Raw genomic sequence first — 14,332 nt, forward strand, 5'->3', positions numbered from 1 at the left:
GAAACAGACCATTTACCTGTATGATGTAGGAGACGAAGACAAATAGAAATCCTCCTACATCACCAAAGGAAAAAACTGCTTTAGTTCCATTGGACCAGAAACCCATGTTGGTCACTTTGTTGTCCTCCACCGCCAAAGAGTAAATGGGTGCAAAGTCATCAGGGTTTTCAGTGCACTTACAGAATAGCACTTCTCTATCAATGGAAATTGCCATTTGCTTCAGTTGTTTGAGATAAACCATGTCCTTGACGCACACCTTCCTCTCATGTGAATAAGGAAGTGTCTCAATCTGGCTGCGTAGTACAATTGTCTCCACTAACTCAAAGCTGTCAGTCCAGAAGTTGAGTGTCCCGTCTGAGCTACTGGAGATGTATCGCCCTTGCTTATATACCCTAGGTTTTTTTGAAGTCTCTATGTCACACTCACTTTCGTGGTCCGCCTGAAAGGGATCAAATATGAGACTGACAATGTCCCTGTAGTTGTCCACGGGTATAACAGTAAAAGGTTCTGGAAAGGGCTTTATAGTTTCCTTAGAGTCGAGGGCCATTTTCCGACATGCAAGAAAGTTAAGAAACTCATCAAGGTGCACATTGTTTTTCAAGTCATTCACAAGGTGTGTAAATAGTTGTTTTAGGTCCTCTTCGCTCACAGCACTGTCGAGATGCCTTATCACCTCACAAAATTGTGGAAAATTCAAGCCTTTTGATCCATCGCCATCGATATCTCTGAAGGCATAAACGATATCTTTTATGTAGGTAAACATGTTTTCTGACCTAGCAGAATTACTGCTAAACTCTGTAGAGGTGCTTCCGTCCATCTTGGTGTTGTTTGGTGTTTGTTGTACAACAAAATAACCTAAATGAATTGTTTTAGGCTGGTTGTTTGTTGGGGCTGAAGCTGTTTCTTTGGAGTGTTGTTTTTTGCGCCGTGGACCCCTGTAATAATCAGTTCACAAATGTCTCCTTTTTTCTTGGTTAGTGGGTTAGTGGACATTCACTGTGTGCAACTGCTCTGTCCAGGTCTTTAACACCACTACCATTTGAGCAGCCAACACTACTTTCATATTAGATAAAACAAATTCATGATGTCATACATTTTGATCCTTTGATGTCAAAAACTCTTGGTTGTTTTGATATTCTTTGGAACAGAAGGTACATGAGAATATTGTGTAGTTTGTAAATCAGTAAATTACTTTTTTTCTACAAATATAAATAAAACATAGGACAGAGTTTGATTTATATAAACAAGCACTCTTACACATACAAGAGCCAGCAGTCAATAAAGCTCTGCTGCTTTAGAATATTTTGTCAAGCTAACACTTCCTACAACAGCCTGCTGATATTCAAATTATACTTGGCACACTGTGGACAACATGCTCAGTTTAAAACACTTCACACACTCTTCAGATAACATAAAAGCAGCTTTCTTTGAGGACGAAATACTACTTAATTGTGAGTCTCCTCAGAAGGCCCAGCCAGGCTAAGCTAATTTTGCTAACGCTTGTCTTGGCTCTTTTGCTCTGGTAATAACAGCCATTTTGTATCCTTTTGAGTTGCATCACTGCCCTCTACGGGCCATATCACTGTCCCCTATTGGCCATATCACCCAGAAAACTCTGTCTTGATGGAGGCTGACTCTGTATGGACTATGTGTTCTATTATGGTGTAGAGATGAGGCAAATGCAGACAGCTGTAACAGCATGGAGTTAAAATTGGCGAGGAAGAAGTTGTTTTGGGTGTGGCCAAGAGAGAAATGAAGGACACAGAAACATGTGACATTCTAGAAGAAATGATAAGTTGGATAAATTAAGATCAAACAAAAAGGACAGAAAAAGACCTGTGTATTATTATAGTGTTTTAGCCACAGTAGTGGTTTTAAAAACCCTATTGTTTTGCCATTTATATGTTTACTCACTGCCACTCTGTTACTTTTTTGCAGGGTTGTTGTGGTTGTTGTGGCAAGGTCACATACTGTATAGAGAACAGAAACATTCACCTACTTAGCATGTTAAAACAGAGAGAATCAACCAAGAGTCAAACCAGTGATTCTTTGCAGAGAAGGCAAGCGTCCTAACAACATTTGCCACCTTGTGGCCCTCCACTAAAACAGACTGTTTGAACTGCAGCCCTGACCCTTGTAGGTGGACGCCAACACAGCAGGGTTTTTTGTAGTGTGCAGGCACACTGGGAGGAGTTTCCCTGGGGACCAGTGGCCTTTTATGGCTGGTCCCGGCCTGCCTGCTCACCACAGCTCATTGCTGCAGCTTTTCTGCCTACCTGACAGCTGAGCTGTCCATCAAACCCACTGTTTTAAGTGTCACACATAGACACATGCAGACCAACACACACACTCACATTGAGTTCCTGTTTGTCAGACTCTGTCACTGCTTTAGGTGTTTTTAAATTACTACATTGATAAGGTATAACTAAAGGCACTGCACATTTTCTTAGGTAAACTCTATTAACAGTCTGATAAGTTATTTAATCACTTGACACTTCAAGTAATTACAAAAAGGCCAGAGAAGCAAGAAATTCTAGTCTCTGTATAAACTGTTTCATTTGTTTACCATTTTTGTGTGTGCATCGATCTGTAAATTTGTGTAGGTTTATTAAATTAAATTATAAAAATTGGCCAATTAGCAATAAAACAATTCATATATTTTTATTTTCAAAACAAAGGCCCTTAAGCAATTACCAAACTGCAGGTTTAAGTTCTTTTTTTTTTTTAAGTCCACAAACTTACACAGCACGTGCATAGACACGCATTTCTAGTTTTTTATGACTTCAGGCGTAGCTGTAGCACCGCTGCTCTGCAGCTTCTCTAATTACTCCTCAATGTAACTCGAGTCGATTCCTTAAAGCCTCCTCTTCCACCAGCTTAGTCACTGTGTGAGATGAATAAGATTAATGCTGATTCACAAACACCCAAGAGATCAATCAATTTTATATATTTCTATTTTATAGAAATACTTGTAAAAACTAATTGACATGTTACGTGTTTTTTATTCAATTAGGATTTTTTTGGTCTTTTTAAACTATTGTCAAACTAATTGAAAGTTAGCCATTGTTGATCTGACGCTGTCTCCTCACACACTGTTTCCTGTAGGCCGCAGTCTGTCACAACAAACCCTCTGTTGTGCAGTGTATCCTGGGGAACGCAGGTAAAGTCCTCGGCTCAATCAAGCCAAACAGATGTCACTGGACAAATACAGGAAATTACGAGACTTCAGAATAAAGTGTAGTCTTTCATAAAGTCGTGTTTTAGGTTTTTTTAATGAAATACAAAGAATTTATACTGTTTGCAAAACATAAAATATATAACATTTTAAATTTAGAGAAGTATTTCCACATAAATTAATGAGTAGGAGAGTACATAAATAGTATTATACACTGAAAAGTGAAAAAGTGCCCATTTAAGTTCTGCATTTCCTTATCTATCTCTTTTGCTGTATTTTGCCATTTGCATTGTGAGTGTCTGGTATTATGGTTTTAATCTATGTGTGTGTGGTACTCACATACTAGACATACTAGACAAGCAAGAGAAGCAAAACATTTTAAAATGAGTACTAGGACTATTTGTTCTGATTGCGTTTTTAATACATGTTCATGCATACTCTATAGACTTTTACTAACAGCAAGAGAAGGGAGTACTTTTTTTTAAAACTATTTTTGCTCTAGTAGCTTTGCCTTTCATGTGTTTTCCGGGCTTTTATGTTGAAAGCGGAAACCGGAAATCCAGGTTGTTGGCTCTGTGATGACGGAGCGGCTGAAGTCACAACAAGCGACAGGTGAATAGTTTTCCTCTAGTTTCCCACCGTCTCACCTGTTCAACTGTTAGTAAAACGGAGTGGAGAAACGCCGGGCCTTACAGTCCCGCTGTTTGTGGAAATTTCTACTTCGGACTTTGTAAAGAAAAACATCCGGGCAGAGTGGAGCAAAAGACGCAAGGAGGCTCGAGCCTGGATTTAGCAGGTAGACTATAAATAACTGTTTGTCTTTGTCTCTCCCTCTCTTTTTCGCTCAGTCGTTTAGTCGCTTTCGCCATGTGTGTGTGTGTGTTAGCTCTTTCAAAGCAGTTAAGACTAAAACGTGCCACGCTGCAAACATGCTCCAGTTATTTTAACTGTCGTTCCTTGGTGCAAAAGAAATGAATAACATTACCTATAACATAAAAGTGGCCGGAGGCCTTTTCCGTTGCTAACAAACTGTGTGCGCGTACACGTGCACGTCCTAGTGGGATCATTGTTTTTGTAAATTCTTTGTCCTCGTGTAGACATTTTCTCAAGTGAAGAGGGTATTTTGAGGTTTCAGATTTAGTGGCGTTAGGATTAGAATTAGGGTGGGGCTGGAGTTTGGGGTTTAGGATTACGATTAGACATTTGTAATGGTTAAGACTATGGTAATGTCAACGAAAGCATTAAGTCTGTAAAGTCTGTCTGTCTGTTCTCAGCAACTGGTAGCTGTGACACAAAGTTGTCAAAATCAAATGTAAAAATTACCCAAAGCTCAAAGTACATTAATAACTTTATCTTCAAAGCTGCAGCTGTTCTTTCAATGTGCGTTGGTAGGTTTTGTAGAGAATTAGGATTGGGGGGGGAGGGGTCAGATCCTCTCTGTTCATTATCTCATACTTCAGGCCTGAAAACCCCCAAGTCACAACAGAACCAACAAGACCAACCCAGGGATGAATGCAGCCGTGTTGAATTCGACTTGAACTCTTGGACCAAAACCTTAGTGGAACGTCTAGAAAGAAAACATCATCCATTGCACAACAAACTACTTTTTTACTGTTTTATTTTTTTAAATTTTTTTTGGTACACCAGAGGTGAACTGTGTTTTCAGTCTGGCATTGATCTTGTTGTTGTTAGACTTACTCCAAGCTGTTAAGCTAAAGACACTGAGGACTTTAGTGAATGATACGCCAGAAGAGCTTTCGAATTCTGCAGCTGAGTCAGTGTGGGTATCAGAGGTTCACACACTCTGTCCTTAAGCACTTAGCCTACCCTGCTCTATAATTTGACATACTCTGTCACCGAGTGGCCCGATTTCTGTGGTTTAAAATGCTTCCACGTTGAAACCGTACTCTTTAAATCTGATCCAGAAACATTGAGGTTGAAAGAAGTTTTACAAACGCTCATCTAGGTCCTGTAGAATCCTGTTACAGCACCACACCCCAACACATGCTGATTTCTGCTAGTTTTGTCTGGTTAGTTTTCCTTTAGGCTACACGGACAGACAGTGTGGATGTCTGTTGGTCATACAGCAACAGACATCCACATCCAACAACGTCCATAGTGCGGCCAGTACGTCTGGTATTCTCAATATTTGCATCACATTTGCAACCATTAATAATCCACTTACCAATGGCATCAGAAAGTATTTCCACTTTCTATCCTTATGTTACTGGAAGAAACTTTGTTTTCACAACAAAACACAGTACTGCTAATGTGATGTTATTTTCTGTTTCATGGTTGGCTAATGTGAAAAGGAGCACGGAGCCATGTTGTCGTCAGATGAGATACTGAGCAGCACACAGCAGGTGATCTCAGGGCTGGAAGCGCTGAAAGATGAGAGTCACAGTCTCATGGAGAGTCTGCAGCAGGTGATGAGCAGCTGGGTGTCACCACAGAGTGGCAGTGTGGAGCAAGAAAAGTGTGACATCATCCACGAATGGCTAGAGAGGATAGGACTGGGGCTGAGTGAGGCTCAGGTACAGACAAACATATTGAAACGATCACAGACCTCAACTTCTTCACTTTGTAATTTTTAATCAATTTTTTTTTGTGTGTTTTACCATGAAACATTTTGTTTATCCTATATTTTATCTCCTCAGATGATGACAGCATTATCAGCTCACCTAGAATCTCTTGAGGCAGAGAAACAGAAGTTAAGAACCCAGGTAAACATTTTAGCAGAAAAAATGGTGCGCTGACATACTAGCCTTTTTTACTCTGCTCTGTCCTGTCCTTTCCCTCCATAGGTACGGCGTCTCTGTCAAGAGAACCAGTGGTTGAGGGACGAGCTGGCCGAATCCCAACAGCGACTACAGGCCAAGGAGCAGGAGGTGGTGGCCTTGGAGGAGCAGAATCGACATCAGCAGTTCATGTTCTCCATTCGAAAATATGACCAGGACGAAACGCAGCTGGTGAGAAAAACACATTCAAACAGATGACTTTTTTACTTTAATAGTTTAGTTACTCTGTGAGTAATCTAGTAAAGTATTCAAAAGTGGTGTGGAGTTCAGATTTCTAATTAGATTTAAATTGTCTGCAGTTACTGAGGCAAACTTGTCTTGTAAATCTTAAAAAACCCAAATGTTCAACTGTTTAGCTACCAGTTTTTGATGTCTTTATAATATAGCATTGTTTCCCACCAGGCGTAGGTCCTTTAAAACTATTTAAATCGTACTCCAAGGTCATATATTCTCAGAGTCAGTGTGCAGCTGTTGTGTTTTTGTTTCCCTGCAGGATGACGATGAAACTTCTCCGAACAAGAACTCCCTGGATGACCTCTTTTCTACTGAGGAAGAGCAGCAGACACACTGTGAGGATCTTCTAGTTGAAGTCACTGTTATAAAATACTGCTGTTAAATAATCTACTAGCAAATTTTTTTTTTTTACACATTTCACATTCTTAGCACTGAGGGGGACTGTCATCAGCAGAGAGTTAAAATAGTCATTGTCATAAATACCGTTAATATTTACCATCTGCAGTCAAACTCAGTTGAGTTCAGCTCTTGTAGTGTTTGTCATCTGTCTCATGTTAGTAAAAGTGACATCAAGGTTTTTTTTGTTTTTTTTTGTTTTGTTTATTGTTTCACAGTGCCCCAGTCTCACAGCAGTGCTGCAGCAGTAGCAGCCCAACAGGGCGGCTACGAGATCCCTGCCCGTCTACGAACTCTCCACAACCTGGTCATTCAGTACGCTTCACAGGGACGATACGAAGTCGCTGTTCCGCTCTGCAAACAGGTACGAGTGGTGACTATAGTTCTAAATGTATTGATATTGATACATAGGTTTTTTTCACAGCCATTCTGTTAATTGACACCACATTAAGGTCTTCTTCTTGTGTCAACAGACTTTGGAAGACCTGAAAAAGGCCTCAGGCCACACACATCCTGATGTTGCCACTATGTTAAATATACTGGCCCTGTTGTATAGGTGAGAACGTGAAGACAGAGTCATGGTTTAAGGAGGTGTCATTCGCTCTAGGTTGGTCTGATGTGATAATGTCATGTGTTTTCTTTTTGTTTTAACTCAGAGACCAAAATAAATACAAAGAAGCAGCCAGTCTGTTGAATGATGCCTTAGCGATAAGGGAGAAAACTCTTGGTTTGGATCATCCAGCTGTGAGTTAAATTTCTTTTTGTGATGCAGCTGCAGGCACAGAAATATGTTCATTTAAAAAACCAAAAAAAAGATGTTTTGTTGGTTTTCCTGTAGATTCAACTGTCAACTGTTCATGAATTTATGTTCAGGATAATTCTGTAATGGACATTCTGTGTGTATGTTTTTGTCTGCATCAGGTTGCAGCAACGCTCAACAACCTGTCAGTGCTTTATGGGAAAAGAGGAAAATACAAGGAAGCAGAGCCACTGTGTAAAAGAGCTTTAGAGATCAGAGAGAAGGTGAAAAAATACTCTTGTCACTTATCACAAATACACACTGGTACATGTTTACACAACACAAACTAATCAAAAATATTTGAGACCCTCCTCTCAGGAAACTAGGTTTTGTGTACTTTTCATTCACATTGATATTTGTTGACCCTCAGGTTTTCGGCGTAGACCACCCGGACGTTGCCAAACAGCTCAACAACCTGGCACTGCTGTGTCAGAACCAGGGCAAGTACCAGGAAGTGGAGCAACATTATGAACGGGCTCTGCACATCTACCAGAGCAAACTGGGACCTGATGACGCCAATGTGGCCAAAACCAAGAACAATCTGGTCAGACACCTTATAGACAAGTTTTTTTGCTTGTTGTTTTTTTTTATGAATATTTGCACAAGTTCGGTTTTTATATAAGTAGAGATGAGGAAATGTGATTATTTACAAATTTGCTTTTTTGTATGCTTACCCATTCTTTTCATTGCAGTAATATAGAAATGTAGTCATTTTGACAACTTAAAACCTTCTTCTTCTCTCTCTCTCTCTCTCCTGTCAGGCCTCATGTTATCTGAAACAGGGGAAATACCGACAGGCTGAGGCTCTTTACCAGGAAATCCTGACTAGAGCTCATGAGAAGGAGTTTGGATCTGTGCAAGGTACAGTACATAGATACATACATGGGATCTATATCTTGTTGCTGGGCCATGCCTTTCCAGCTTCAACAGTTAAATTAGTTGATGTGATAGATAATGTGATTATTGAACACAGAAGAACTAAATCCAGGTGTGCCTGTGTCCTGCAGGTGATGGTTGTCCCAGCTGGTCTTGGTCTGGAGGGGATGATGGCAGTTGTAGACCAGATGGATTCAACAACCTCAGGCGCAGCAGTTCCTTCACCAAACTGAGAGATTCCATTCGCAGAAGCAGCGAGAAGCTCGTCCGTAAACTGAAAGGAGTTGGAGCGAACGATAGCCACCCTAGGAATGCTGGGTAAAATTGTGACAAACAAACACGGCCTGAGTAAAGTGAAACTTAAGTGAATGAAAGATTAAGAATGTTTTTTTTTGTTTGTTTTGTTTTTTTAATGTTTTGAACTTAAAGCTGTTTTCTGTATGTAAAATTTTGTTCTCTTCTCAGACTGAAAAGAGCAAAATCTCTGAATATGCTGAATGTTGGAGTTGGAGACAATGAAGGTGGCGCCAAGGTGAGATTAACAGACAACAAAAGACTGATAGACAAAAACAGTACAGTTTATATCCTGCATTAGAATATGTCTGATCTTTTTCTTGCTTTCATTTGTTTATTTTCTTCGAAAATGAACTTTTTCTACAGACTAAACATACATGGAAATGTAAAAAAAAAAACTGGCAAATTTTCAAATATAGGGATTGCCAGATCTTTTAAACGTCAGGACAGAAAAATGTATTTGTGTGGATGCCCCAAATTTACTTATTTAATCCTCAGGCTGTTCAACAAATTTAATTGACATTAAGGTGTCAATTCAACACCATTGTTTCGATAAAAGTTATTAGTTACTCAGTAGAGTAATAAACCGGTTAACAAGATATGACATATTTTGGAAGATTTTCTTCAAATAATTCTAATGGGCTACAATAATGTTCACTTGCCTTATTCCTATCATACGATTACCAGACTTTGGTGTGAGATCTTTTTGTATTTCTGTTTGGAAGGATGTAAATCTGTTAACACTAATTTGTGTTATTTTCTTTGTTATGTTCCTCAGACGAGAAGTTTGAGAGAGACGTGGAATCTGAGCTCCAGCACACAGAACCTGGCAAGACGAGGTTCACTGGGTGGGACCAGCTAAGACACACACACACATACACACATACACACATACTCTAACCATAACACAAGGCTTAAAGTCTTAGCTGTCAAACAGCCGTCTTGGTGTGAAGGTGTGATGACGACTTAGATTAGTTCTCTAAGATCTCTGAGGTCTCTCACCTTCTACCACACGTCTTTATAGAAAATTACACTGGTTTAATGCTGCCTAAATGACGCTGTCTAAAATGTCAAAATGTCTACTTAGAGACAAAACTTCCAGAAATGTACAGTAGTTTCCTAACGGTCAGTCGAAATTCACCACATTCCTGTTTGGACGACTAGGATCATATTCTGTGAAAACTGAAAACATAGGCTGATGAAACAAAGCTTAGGTCGCAAGGTCAAGTGATGATAAAATGCTCGTATAAATCTGTTTAGATTTTTGAGCTGGGGAAAGTGATTATAATCAACACGAAGGACCAACATAAACAGAGACGTATTTAACGTTGAATAACTAGTAACCAGGCCTTAAAAACGTCGTTTTAATTGTCTCTAAAAAGTAAAGACACATTGAATAACGTTTTAAAAAAATATGGAGAACAGAAAAGCCGGTGTATTTGCAGAACAGAAACGAGCATGGCATTGTAAATATTATTCTAAAAATGTAAATATTTTAAACAGCAAAAATAAGCTATCAAGTTTGAGGTTTTTTTGCGATTACCTTTAAATATGAAGGTTAGTTGTCAAATATGTACAGTTAATAATAATAATAATAATAAAAATGCTTACCTTAGCTTGTCACCGCAATCCAGTTCATGTAAATATTTACTTTCAAAACTTGACCCAAGTTAATGTAAAATGTGAGTTTTGATCTCTTGTGACTTACAACACTTTCTGTGGCGTGTCGGAATTGATACTTTTTATGATTGTTAACCAGTAAAGACTTGAAGAATGTCAGGATGTTTACAAACATTGGTTGTTAAAACCAAATTGTTTGCCTGTAGAAACAGCAGCAGAGAGAACAGCCTTCATTAAGAGCCATTGTTTAATTCTGTCTACATTAATCTTATTAAGATTTATGTGTTCAAAGCTTATTTACACCAGGTGGGAGATGCTTATATAAAACTATCAGGAATCTTTCAGTTCATAATAGAGGAACTGTGGTACTGTATGAAGAGCGGGGTGGCAGAGAAGTAAGTGATGGTGGTGGTGGTGGTAGAAGACTTCAAGACATCATGACTGGTAGGTGTGGGGATGTGTGTATTTGGAAGTAGCCAGGTGATTAAATGGATGTACATTATCAGCTTTGGTGACCCCTGTTGGTGGTAACCAGAAATTGAATAATCATCCACCAATATGGTACAAACAAATCATTTCTCCAGTTATCCTCCTAAACTCCTAACCACCCCTTTGTGTGGTCACTCGGGTCCAACAAAGTAATTGTATTTCATTTCTGTATCTTTGACGATAAAATGTATATGAATAATTATGATAAAATAAGGTTATTTGTTTGTCAGGCAGGCCTTTTGGTACTATCTCCAGCTGTTAAGCTAAGCAACTAGTAGAAAACGGCAGCCATTCTCTTGCGTATGCTGCTGAGCATACCTCAGTGCTCAAGCTTTGCTTGTTATTTGGAACAGTTACAGTACACAGTATCACCATGTACTACTGAGACATTTGAAACACTTTTCTTTACATTTAAAAAATGTAATTCAATTATAGATTAAACTAATTGTAGTAATTAAAGCATTTTAAGTCAGTATTCTTTACTATTACTGGATAACCGGTGTATTTGTTCATGGTCGTGGGTTAAATTCCATAGTTTGTTTAAAGTCTACAGAGGAGTAGAGAAGTGCTTAAAAAATACACAAATCATACAAATCATAAATATTTAATAAAGCAGCATCTGTTGGACAGATTATTTAATAATTTCAGTAATTATTTGATTCGCCTCTCAGGAACATTTGTTAATATAGGTGGTTGAATACGTGTTCAGAAAACTCACATTCCATGTTTAAAATCAACTCTTTTCCATTCTTGATTCTTCTTACTTCAATGTTATAAATTACACTACAGTGTATTCCCTGTGGCAGAAAAGACTGTTGTTATTTGGATTGAATTCTGTCTTAATGTAGCAAGAAATCTGTTACAATGAAACACATTTTGACTGTAACATTCAATGAAAATATAAACAATCTAATCTTTTGATATCTGTAGTCCAGTGATTCCCAACCACTGTGCTTGGCACAATAGTAGGCCGTAAAAAATCATCCAGTTTCACAGAATTGGTCTGAGAACATGTTTATTTACTACAAATAAACATTGACTAGAAGATCATTAAATATCATTACAAAATTTGAGCCTTGGCTGAAATAAAGTTGGGAAACACTGCTGTAAAGTGTTTAATGGAGATGTGTGTTTTGTATTTGCAAACAACTGCAGAAATAAAGACACATTTTACCATTTTACCACATTTGTTTCTTCCATGTATCATAAATCTAAATGGCTTTCTTTCTTCTGAAGACTATGGATTAATTTATACCTTCTCTGCAGGGGTCATCCCAGTATTATCATAATCTTTAAGATTTTGAAAGATTATGATATTTGGAAATTAGTGTATAATTAGTGTATAATATTGGGCCACATGGTGAAAAATAGAAGAATATACACATTTGGGGATTTCTTATGCAAAATCTTTTTTTTCAGATGGTAAAAAATTGATGAAAATATTTGGAAAAAAATATCTTTTCTGCATTTCTCTCTCTGTTTTGGGAAAGAAATGGAATTTTTTCAGAAAATTCCTAATATAGCTTGTAATTTTTGGTCAGATGGTAAAAAGGAATCAAAATTTTATCATGTGTATGGTTCCCATCAAATTAGAGCATTTTGAGAAATTCTTTGGATTTTTTTTTTATTATTTTTTGGCAAGCTCTTGATTCAGCATGTCATTTTAAGACTTTGAGATTTTTAAAAATTAATCAAATTTTTTAGAAATGCATATTTCCCACCACATTAGAGCATTATGAGAATTTCTTGAATTTTTTTTTTAGAATGTTTAAAAAAAGAAAGAATATTTTGTCACTTTGTCACGTCCTGTCATTTTTATGTGTTTGTATGGTTAACTTTTATTTTTGGAAATTTGTTCAGGAACTTATTGGAATAGTATTTTACTGTTGTCAAAAGTTAGCGTACCAAAAAAGTATATTTTTTCTTTCTTTTTTAACCACAAAAATGGACATAGCTAAGTATTTTAAGACAGATGAGTGTATTTTTAGTCATTTTTCAGAAACTTTTTGTTCAGAGATTTGTTCAGGAACTTATTAGTATAGTATTTTACTGTAATCAAAAGATAGTGTACCAAAAAAGTATGTTTTCCTGAATTTCAACCACAAAAATGGACATAGCTAAGTATTTTAAGGCAAATTAGTGTATTTTTAGTCATTTTTGAGAAAGTTCGGAGATTCTAATAAATTTTGACAAAACGTTTTGTAAAATTATTTTTACATTTCCAGAAATGTATTTTTATAAAATTCTCTTGTCAAAATGTAAACTTTTTGTGTCATTTTTGGTCAAAAACAAACATTTTAAGGCACATTTTTGTAAAATTATTTTTTTTAATTTTATCTTTTAGTGCATGTTTCTCATAAAATTAGGGCATTTAGAGAATATGTTTAGAATTTTTTTTCTATAAAATCTGTCAAAAGTTGAACTTTTCCTCTCATTTTTGTTCAAAAACAAAGATTTTGAAGATTTCTTTTGTAATTTTTGCAACATTTTTTGGAATTTTTCACGATGGTAAGGCTATAGTAAGACATGTTCTGGGTGATTTTTGAAATATTCATATAAAATACTTTTTGGACTTTTAAACACAATATTCACTTGGCAGCATGTTTTAGGACCTAATCTTGCATTTTAAGGCATTTCGGGGACTTTTTATTTTTATGGATTTTTTTCATGATGGTAAGGCTATATAATAAGGCATGTTTGTGGTAATTTTTTTAATATTCATATAAATTATTTTTAAACACAAAATATTCACTTGGCAGCATGTTCTAGGACATAATCTTGCATTTTAAGGCATTTTTATTTTTATGGATTTTTTCACGATGGTAATGCTATAGTAGGGCATGTTTTTGGTGATATTTGAAATGTTCATAGTCTACTGGAAGGTACCAACCGCCCTAACCGAGATTTGAACTTGCCCAGGAGGTAAACCCTGGGGTTCCACACCAATGACAGAGACACTGGCTCTGGGACAAAGCGCCAAAGAAAAAAAAATTTTTCTAAAAATTTTCTGAAAAATTTTTTTTTATTCTTTAACATTTTTCAAAAAAAAAAAGTTTCAGAAAATTTTTTAGAAATTGTTTTTTAGACAACATGTTCTGAAAAAAACATTTCTAAAAAAAATTGTTTTGAAAAATATTTAAATTTTTTTTTTCAGAAAATGTTTAGGAATTTCTTTTTTTTCAGAAAATTTTTAGAATTTTTTTTTCTTGGTCTTGGTCTCTGGCCTTTGGCCTTTGGTCTTGGTCTTGGTCTCTTGCACAATCGTCACATTTTTCAAAAAAAAATGTTTCAGAAAATTTTTTAGAAAATTTTTTTTTAGAAACATCTTTTTTCTAAATATGTTCTGAATTTTTTTTTTCTAAAAAAAATTGTTTTGAAAAATATTAAAAAAAAATTTTTTTTCAGAAAATGTTTAGGAAATCTAAAAAAAAACTTTCAGAAAATTTTTATAATTTCTTTTTTTCTTGGTCTTGGTCTTTGGTTTTGGTCTTTGGTCTTGGGTCTTGGGTCTTGGGTCTTGGGTCTTGGGTCTTGGTCTCTTGCACATTTCATCGTCACATTTGTTTTCTAAAAAAAGTTTTCAGAAAATGTTTTGAAAATTTTTTTCCTGTAATTTTTCACCTGTAAGTGACCTCAGAGTGAAGACCAAGC

At 36.6% G+C, this 14,332-nt stretch overlaps 1 protein-coding gene across 1 annotated transcript; it reads left to right on the forward strand.

Annotated features, from left to right (window-relative positions):
* The first annotated feature begins 3,715 nt into the window (after positions 1-3,715).
* On the forward strand, positions 3,716-11,862 carry klc3 (kinesin light chain 3). The gene is made up of 14 exons (XM_008308873.3): positions 3,716-3,971; positions 5,488-5,709; positions 5,833-5,898; positions 5,980-6,144; positions 6,467-6,542; positions 6,822-6,967; positions 7,077-7,159; positions 7,260-7,347; positions 7,525-7,626; positions 7,773-7,946; positions 8,164-8,263; positions 8,410-8,596; positions 8,744-8,810; positions 9,351-11,862. Exons 2-14 carry the CDS (start codon positions 5,500-5,502, stop codon positions 9,432-9,434), a joined length of 1,548 nt encoding a protein of 515 aa, XP_008307095.1. The 5' UTR covers positions 3,716-3,971; positions 5,488-5,499; the 3' UTR covers positions 9,435-11,862.
* Positions 11,863-14,332: the final 2,470 nt, after the last annotated feature.

Source organism: Cynoglossus semilaevis, chromosome 4, assembly GCF_000523025.1.
Source record: "Cynoglossus semilaevis isolate Cse_v1.0 chromosome 4, Cse_v1.0, whole genome shotgun sequence".
NCBI lineage: Eukaryota > Metazoa > Chordata > Actinopteri > Pleuronectiformes > Cynoglossidae > Cynoglossus > Cynoglossus semilaevis.

Bases quoted from the DNA above. Each gene is read 5' to 3' on its own strand.
- klc3 (XM_008308873.3), top strand. From the start codon at position 5,500: ATGTTGTCGTCAGATGAGATACTGAGCAGCACACAGCAGGTGATCTCA. The intron at 5,710-5,832 runs GTACAGACAAAC...TTATCTCCTCAG, and splicing joins TGGGGCTGAGTGAGGCTCAG to ATGATGACAGCATTATCAGC. The intron at 6,543-6,821 runs GTGAGGATCTTC...ATTGTTTCACAG, and splicing joins GGAAGAGCAGCAGACACACT to TGCCCCAGTCTCACAGCAGT.